This window comes from Loxodonta africana, chromosome 7 (genome assembly GCF_030014295.1).
Source record: "Loxodonta africana isolate mLoxAfr1 chromosome 7, mLoxAfr1.hap2, whole genome shotgun sequence".
Classification (NCBI taxonomy): domain Eukaryota; kingdom Metazoa; phylum Chordata; class Mammalia; order Proboscidea; family Elephantidae; genus Loxodonta; species Loxodonta africana.
The window spans coordinates 21,637,790-21,647,495 of NC_087348.1; the positions used below are offsets into that span (position 1 = coordinate 21,637,790).

At 37.0% G+C, this 9,706-nt stretch overlaps 1 protein-coding gene across 1 annotated transcript; it reads right to left on the reverse strand.

The window, feature by feature from the left end:
* Positions 1-5,224: 5,224 nt before the first annotated feature.
* Positions 5,225-7,628, reverse strand: LOC104847230 (olfactory receptor 8K3-like). The gene has a single exon (XM_010602266.3). The coding sequence runs from the start codon at positions 7,094-7,096 to the stop codon at positions 6,149-6,151; it is 948 nt and encodes a 315-aa protein (XP_010600568.2). The 5' UTR covers positions 7,097-7,628; the 3' UTR covers positions 5,225-6,148.
* Between the last annotated feature and the right edge of the window lie 2,078 nt (positions 7,629-9,706).

Genomic DNA, 9,706 nt, shown 5'->3' on the forward strand with positions numbered 1-9,706 from the left:
GCCCAGTGTTCTAGTCTTGGGATGATACCTGATATTATTGATTTTCTAACCAAAGAACTCCCTTTAGTATTTCTTGTAGTTTTGGTTTGTTTTTTACGAATTCCCTCAACTTGTATTTATCTGGAAATGTCTTAATTTCACCTTCATATTTAAGAGACAGTTTTGATGGATATATGAATCTTGGCAGACATTTTTTTTCCTTCAATTCTTTAAATATGTCATTCCGTTGCCTTCTTGCCTGCATGGTTTCTGCTGAGTAGTCCGACCTTATTCTTATTGGTGCTTCTTTGTAGGTGACTTTTTGTTTATCCCTTGCTGCTCTTATAATTCTCTCTTTATCTTTAGTTTTGGCAAGCTTAATTATAATATGTCTTGGTGACTTTCTTTTAAGATCTACTTCATGTGGAGTTCAATGAGCATCTTGGATAGAAATCTTCTCATCTTTCACAATATCAGGGAATTTTCTGCCAACAAATCTTCATCAATTTTCTCTGTATTTTCTGTTATCCCTCCCTCTTCTGGTACTCCAATCACTTGTAGGTTATTTCTCTTGATAGAGTCCCACATGAGTCTTAAGGTTTCTTCATTTTTTAAAATTCTTTTATCTGATTTTTCTTCAAATATATAGTGCCAAGTGATTTATTTTCAAGTTCAGAAATTCTAGCTTCTACTTGCTCAATTCTGCTCCTCTGACTTTCTATTGAGTTATCTAATTTTGTAATTTTATTGTTAATCTTCTGAACTTCTGATTGCTGTCTATGGATTTTTCCAGCTTATTAAACTTTTCATTATGTTCCTGAATAATCTTTCTAATTTCTTCAATTGCTTTATCTGTGTGTTCCTTGGCTTGTTCTGTGTATTGCCTCATTTCCTTCCTGATGTCTTGAAGTGATCTGTATATTAAACTTTTATATTCTGCATCTATTAATTCCAGGAATGCACTTTCGTCTAGAAGACCCCTGGATTCTTTGTTTTGAGAGCCTGTTGAGGTGATCATGGTCTGTTCCTTTATGTGACTTGATATTGATTGTTGCCTCCTAGCCATCTATAAGTTATTATATTAGTTTATGCTTGCTTACTGTGTCGTAGCTGCTTGCTTTGTTTTGTTTTGGTATACCCCTATGGGTTGCTTGAGGAGCTATCTTGATTTTTTTCTCCTTTAGAGCTCTGGTGCCCTGTTCCCAGCTGGCTAGAGCTGTTATCAGGTATATCAGTCTAGGAGTCCATTCAGTTTTCTTGTATGAATTCAGCTCAGGTTTCCAGGTAGCTGATATCAAGTGTGCGGTACAGGCTCTGTCCTACAGTCTTATAGGGGCAGGGGTGATTGGCATATATACTGGTATGTGATTGCAGCAGGGGGTCACACTCTGAACAAGGCAGGGGGCTGAGAACCAACTCCCAGGTGTCTCTGAGGAATACACATCTCTGTTCCCTAGAGCTTGCTGGTGGATGTGTTCTACAGAGGGACCATGGGCACCCAATGTTTTTGGTTGTAAGTATTGGGAGTTACCAGTTATCTTTGGACCCCTGTCACGGGTCTCTGGGTAACCTGTGTGGGCTACCAGTCCTTAGGCCCCTGTTTTGGGTAGGTGAAGACCTTGTTTAATAGGCAAAGCAATGTCAAACATCACATACCCAACTCTCCACTGCTCAGCTGAAATGGTTGGAGTTTGCCAACAAAGGCCTCTTCTCCTGAAATAGGCCCACACAGGTCCATGCAGAAGGAAAAGGTGCTCAAGGGCCACAGATGGTTTATGCCTGGGTAGGAGCCACTTCTGTCCAGAGCTCCCCTGGTTAATAAAAAGAAAAAAAAAATTAATGGAGCTAGCAAATTATCTTCCCCCCCCCCCCACCAGTTGCAAATGTTTTCCTTCCTCAATGCTGGGAGGATGGCTCTAGGTGCTCACCAGGTTCTATCTCTGGCCCAGGGATTCAGCCGCTGAAGCCGGCTTCAGGGTGAGGGGGGCACAATAAAGTATACACAAGTACTTGGCTTTTGCCAACAATGCTGTTCTCCTCAGGTTTGGAGGTATGAGTGGGCTGTGTGCCTGGCTGCTTCTCCCTGAGGAAACTGGGGCCGAACACTAGTACCAGCCTGCCACTGCCACCACTGCTGCCACTCCAGGAATGGTGCCTGAGGGCCCCCCATGATTCAGGTCCAGTAAGCCCTCTCTACTTATGAACTGCCTCTTCCTCCCCCTGCCCCTCAGTTCATTGTCTAAGCTTACCTTTGATGCTCAGGGCTCCCAGCTTGTCACAAATATACTCGTTCCACTTGTTTTTTTGAGTCTTTGTTGTAAAGAGTGTTCGATGGATGCATCTGTCTATTCCACCATCTTGGCTCCACCTCAAAACAAATTATTTTTTAAAGTATTTACATCATTTTAATTTTCCAGTACCAGAATGTTCCAGTTCCTCCTCATACTTACCAAATACCTGATATTCTAATAGATGTACAGACTTATGTGATTAATGTCTTAACTTGAAATTCATTAATGAATAATGAGCTGAACATTTTTTATGTGCTTAGATGCCAGCTGAGTATGTTCTTTAGATAAGTTATTGTTCATTTTTATGAGCATATTTATGCACTACTTCTTTTCTTTTCCCTTTTTTCTGATCTTTCTTTTATCTTTCTTTCTTTTGGGGTTTTGAGATCTCTGTATATGTTATGGACACAAGTCATTTATAAGATGTATTATTTGAAAATATTATCTCTCAGAACATAACTTTGTTTTCATACAAGTGTCTTTTGAAGAGCGGACATTTTAGTATTTGATGGGGCCAAACTTTTCATGGGTTTTGCTTTTGGTGTTATTTCTATGAAATCTTCATATGTATATATAGAGTCAATGTAAGCTCACTTAAAATCAAAACGGGCTTTTTTTTTTTTTTAAATAAACTAATAAGTTGAAAGTAATTCCACAAATAAATGCTAAGTTAGGTTTTTAGTTCTGCAATTGTATTGAAGATTCTTTTAGATTTTTTGCATAAAAAATCATGTCATCTATCAATAGAAAAAAGCTTTCCTTTTTCCTTTCCAATCTGGATGCTTTCCCTTTGTTTATTTAGTTTTTATTGCCTTATTGTATTGGTGAGTGTACAGTAAAATGTTGAATAAATTTGGCAAGAGTGGATTTAATTGCTTTGTTCCAGGTCTTACTGAGAATGTATTCAGTCTCTCATACCAGGTATGATGGTAGCTGTAGGTTATTCATGGGTGCCTTTTATCAATTTGAGAAAGTTTCATTTTAATACTAGTTTGCTCAAAGTTTTATCGCAATTATTGGGACTTCTAAAATATTTTTCTGAATCTATTAATATGACATATGTCATTTCTAATATGTTATTACAGTGAATGTCACTAATTGATTTTTTAATGTAAAACTAATCATTTATTTCTGGAGCACATCTAATTTGGTGTATTATTGTCTTCACGGAAACCCGGGTGGCTTAGTGTTTAAGAGCTATGTCTGCTAACCTAAATTTGGACAGTTCGAATCCACCAGGTACTCCTAGAAACTCTATGGGCAGTTCTACTCTGACCTATAAGATCGCTATGAGTCGGCATTGACTTGATGGCAATGGCAATGGGTTTATTGTCTTCACATATTGCCAGATCGAATTTCTTTAATTTTTCTTTAGATTTTACACATACGGGTCTGTTGTTTTCTTTCCTTTTAATGCTTCGTCTGAGATTGATATCAGGGTAAAGCTATCCTCATATTGAAAACGGGAATATACTCTCCTCTTCAGTGTTGTGGAAGAGTTTGTGGAGAACTGGTTAATTCTTTTTCCCTAAACGATTAATAGAATTTCCCAGTAGAGCCATTTGGCCCTTATTATGAATGAGGAGTATTTTAAATTTAAGTTTCCATTTTGATATCCTCTTTATCAATGATTTTTTTTTTTTTCTCATGTCTTTTCTTGCATGGTCCTAACCTAAAACTCTGTTTGGATTTGTTTTTATAGACAACCTTAGTGTATCTAAAATTTATCTTTTCTCATTACAAATTTTTTGAAAGTTAAAATAAGAAAATATGCATGGAAAATTTGGAGGGAATATGGAGCAACTATGTTCAGAAACTGTGGCAAATATATAATACACTGCGTATCACACCTCACTCACTAGAAACACAGCATAGTCCAAACCATGGGTTATCTACTTTTGCTTCTTCCAAGTAGAATAATTGAAATGATGAATTAAAAAAATAGATCCTTCTCAAAATATAGTGTGCAATCATATTACCCAAATTTAAGAAATTTTAGGGGGAAAAGAAAACACAAGACAAAAGACTTAACCCATCATAAAATAGACCTTTTATGTAACGATACATAAACAATTAGAAAATGACTTCTAAACAAGAGTAACTGTTTTTCTAGAGAGATAAGGATAACAATCTACGAGACAAAAACATACAGTTAGGAATCAATATCAATTTGGTAGAGAAAAAACTTGGAAACTTCTATGACTGACTTCAACAAATTTATCTTAACTGTAACTGATATATCCACCGATACAGACAAAATGGGCTGATTTAGACAAAACTGGATACACAGCTAATCCTGTTGAATGTAATAACTGTATTTTGTTACTGTTTTTTATTAAGATTACAATATAATAATAAAAATAATAACAACATAAATAGACTCTAAGGGCTCATATATGAAAGTAAAGGCACTGATGATGAAAGGGAGGGCTCTCAAGGTTTAGAAAGTGGACATTTGAGTAGATTCAGATGATTGGGTACTTCAAATCATCCTACCATACTGAGCTTTCTTCCAATCAGAATAAGCCACCTCAGGGCAGATTAAAAAAAAAAAAATTGCCATCCAGCTGATTCCGACTCATGGCAACACTATAGCACAGAGCAGAACTGCCCCATAGAGTTTCAAAAGGAAAGCCTAGTGAATTCAAACTGCCCATCTTTTGGTTAGCAGCCGTAGCTCTTAACCACTACATCACCTGGGCTTCCAATGAAAATTTAGTGCATAATATTGACCAATGTATTGGAAAGCCAAACAAATGAAAGAGAAGCAGCAAACTTAACTCATCATAGACTATTCTGTTCCCTAAAGAAATACACACACACACACAAACTGAACATTTTAAAAATTTTTACATATAGATAAGAAAAGATAAAAAAAGGAAGAAAAAATATAATTATTAAATAAGAAAAACCAGTGGGTAAGAATTCCAAACCTGGGAGCCTCTATGGTCAGCCTCAATAAATTTATCTTTATTGGTGTATATTCTGATCTAGGTAAAATGGCTTGATTAAAACAATGTCAGATGCAGAGTTGAATTGGTGAATTGCTAAATTGCAAGATATCTTGAATTAACAGATTTACATGTGAGAGTAAATGCATTAATGAGTAAAGAGTGAAGCTTCAAGCTCTGGAATGGGGGCATTTAAGCAAATTCAGGTAACTGAGTTCTTCAGATCATCACATACACTTACACTGCTTGCAACCTGGTTTGAATCTAATAGCCCCTCTTAGAAGACGGTGAAGACTAAAACAGAAGGCAAGAGGTATACAGATACACAAACACAAGTGATGACACTGCAAAAGTTATTCTAAGAGTTGAAATAACACCTGAATCATTGTAACACCACTTTTGTGCCTAGTGCTTTTTCCCACTCCAACTCAACGTACCCACCCACTCTTTTTGCCTGATTTCATGGTTCCCAACACATTTTCGAAAAAGCTAATCAACCCACTGTCAACGAATTGATTCCAACTCGTACCAACCCTACAAGCCAGAGTAGAACTCCCCACAGGGTTTCCAAGGCTGTAAATCTTTATGGAAGCAGACTGCCACCTCTTTCTCCCACAGGTGGGTTTGAAACTCCGACCTTTTGGTTAGCAGCTGAGCACTTTAAACCCTGTGCAACATGGCTCCAACACATTCTTCTGTACTATAAAATTGACTTATTATGTTTGTGATCCCCCTCTCCTTTTCAAAGAAGGCAAAGGATTTTACTCTTTTGTTCATCAATGCATTTACAGCTCTTAGAAGAGTAACTGGTACATAGAAGGCAATTTATAAATAGATGTTGCATGTATTTGTGTTTTCTATTCCCATTGGAGGCATACAGACAAGGTTTGAAGTCTATGATGTAATTTATAGGAACCATATGGTTCATCAAACTTTAGAAAAGATATTGCTTATTTTTTTCCGTGTCCTATGTAGGGCGAACTTTACATCTTTATTCCTCAAGCTATAAATTAGGGGATTCAACATAGGGATAATCAGCGTGTAAAATATGGAAGCCATTTTATCAGTGCCAAAGGAGTGACTGGTCTTGGGCTGCACATACATAAAGATTAAAGTCCCATAGAACACTATCACAACCATCAGGTGGGATCCACAGGTAGAAAAGGTCTTGTGCCTGCCCTCAGCTGAGTTCATCTTGAGAATGGCTAGAAGAACCAGCAGGTAAGAAACAAGAACTATTAGGAGGGATGAAATTAAATCCAAAGTTGCAAAGATAAGAATGATCAATTTGATTTCATGTGTGCTTGAGCAGAGCAAAGATAACAAAGGGAGACTGTCACAGTAGAAATGCCTGATGATATTGTAGCCGCAGAAGGATAAATTAAAAATCTTTATAGTGATGAAAAGAGATACAAAAATGCTGTAGAGATAGGAGATTACCACCAACACCCAGCATACCCTTTGTGACATGATGACTGTGTACAGCAGAGGGTTACAAATAGCCATGTAGCGGTCATAGGACATTGCTGACAGAATAAAAAGTTCACTAGCTACGAACACAGAAAAGAAAGCCAGCTGTGTAGCACAAAAATAATAGGAGATTGTATTTTCATCCACAACAAAATTTACCAACATGTTGGGTCCCACAGCTGTTGAATAACCAAGATCAGTGATAGCCAGATGTCTGAGAAAAAAATACATGGGAGTTTGTAGCTTGGAGTCCATCTTGGTGAGGATGATGATGCCCAAGTTACCCACTACTGAGATCATGTAGATGATGAGGAACAGCCCAAACAATGGAGCCTGAAGCTCAGGACGGTCCGTGATTCCCATCAGAATGAATTCATTCAGCACAGTTGGATTGTGTTTGTCCATCTTGGTCTTTCAGGAAACCTATTCTGGATAGAAACATTCACCATAGTCAATGTCTTTATGTAGTATCGTCTGGTATATTTCCACACACAAAGCTGGTATACTAAATAAATAAGTTAAATCCAAAGCTTCTAATACAGGTAGCTGAAAGTAAATCCATCTCCCACAATTGACTCAATGGCACCCAAAGACAACAACAACGCTTAGAGATAGAAGGAGATGGATAGGGCAAGAGGAATGGAGGAGAGCGAGAGCTATCAGTTGGGGGGAATTTGCTTCCCCATAGAACATTTGTCAATGTATGGGACATTTTAGATGTCACACTAGGGGAAGGGTGCTACTGATATCTAATAGAGGCCTAAGATATTACTAAACATTCTACTGTATACAGGGCAACTGCCCAAAATGCAAAATTTCCAGCCCAAAATGTCAATAGGGCCAAAGTTGAGAAACCGTGCTATAGATACAGATATTGATATAGATGTATATGTGGGTGTAGATATATAGATTTATAGATGCTTATAGATAGACTTATACATATGGTTATAGATATACATATACATTTAGATAAACATATATATATAAATACACATACACATATACATACATGAATTAAAAATGAAGTTTAAATTTTAGGTGTTAGGTACCTGGATGGTTACTAAATTTTCTGTTTGTCATTTATATAATGACAGTCACATAATGACATTCCCAAAATTATAATACATGTGTTAATTACATTAAAATTTTTGAAGTGCAAATTCCCAAAATTTATGGAAATATTTAATATGGCTTACTTCAAAACATAGTCCTATGAAAGCCCTTGTGCCACAGGTGGTACAGACTGAAACAACACTCTTGACAGGTATGGAACACATGTATGAACAAGGAAAATCTAGAAGATTGTGGTGGGGATTATTTGTCTTCATACAGGGAAATATCCCAGGTGGTAGACTCATGCAGATATAGTCTCTGTTATACCTCCACTTCTGGGTTATCTAATAAGATATTTAATATCTTTATCCACATCTTCAAAATTGCCTACTCCCTTTCCGGGTTGTTGGATAGATAAATGAGGATGAAATGTTTCAATGTGTTCATGGTATTGGGAAATAGCTCTCAAATATCAAGTACATAATGTTTTTGTTATTTTTAAAATGATGACAGTAAGCTGCCTGAAATGAGTTTTCTTTGCATATGCATATGTAGTTTCTATCTGTGTGACTTAGCTTCTTTGTCAGGGTTATGATAATGAGTAGGTAGAGTAGTGTGTTATCTGTGTTACTGACCCCCAACCATTTCCTACCCCAACCTTGAGTCCATTACTAAAATTGGACCATCAGTGTGTCAGTCTTTTGGCCTACATATCTTCTATTTTACTTAAAAATTTTTAATATAAGTTTACTTCAATGTAAATTTACTTGAAATATGCCCTTCCCTCAGGAAAGATGTGTGTTAGGGTTGTATCCTTTCTCCATACTCATTCAATCCATATGTTAAGCAAATAATCTGAGTAGCTGGACTATATGAAGAAGGACAGGGCATCAGGATTGAAGGGAGGCTAGTTAATATCCTGCATTATGCAGATGACACAACTTTTTTTGCCAAAAGTGAAGAGGAGTTAAAGCACTTACTGATGAAGACCAAAGATGATGGCCTTCAGTATGGATTACACTTCAACATAAAGAAAACAAAAATCCTCACAACTGGACCAATAGGCACATCATAATAAATTGAGAAAATATTGAAGTTGTCAAGGATTTCATTTTACTTGGATTCACAACCAACACCCATGGAAGCAGCAGTCAAGAAATCAAACGACACATTGCATTGGGCAAATTTGCTGTAAAAGACCTACCTAAAAAGTTAAAAAGCAAAGACGTCACCTTGAACATTAATGTGCGCCCGACCCAAGCCATGGTGTTTTCAATTGCCTCATATTCATGAGAAAGCTGGACATTGAACAAGGAAGATGGGAGAAAAATTGATGGTGCTGGGGAAGAATATTGAATACACCGTGGACTTCCAGAAAAACAAACAAACCTGTCTTGGAAGAAATACAGCCAGAACGCTCCTTAGAAGCAAGGCGGTGAGACTATGTCGCACATATTTTGGGCATGCTATTAGGAGGGATCAGTCCGTGGAGAAGGACATCATTCTCGGTAAAATAGAGAGTCAGTGAAAAAAAGGAAGACCCTCAATGAGGTGAATTGCCATAGTGGCTGCAACAATGGGCTTAAGCATGGTAATGATTTTGAGGATGGCACAAGACTGGGCAGTGTTTCGTTTTGCTGTACTTAGGGTTGCTAGGAGCAGGAACCTACTAGATGGCACATAACAACAACAACAACATGTAGTCACTTAGCGGCATTTTCATTTTAACTAACATATACTAAGATGTTTGTAACAGATTAGATATATTTCCTTGTGGAAAATCCTAAGACAATGAGAGGAAATTTTAGCAAAAATTGGGAAAAGGTAAGGTCACTTTCATTGACTTTAAATAGTGAAGTTTACTTAAAAAAATCCTTTTGGATAAAAAGCTTCTCTAGTTAAAAGGAAAAATTGGTTAAAATCACTATATTACTCAGCAGGATAGAGACAAAATGCACTGAG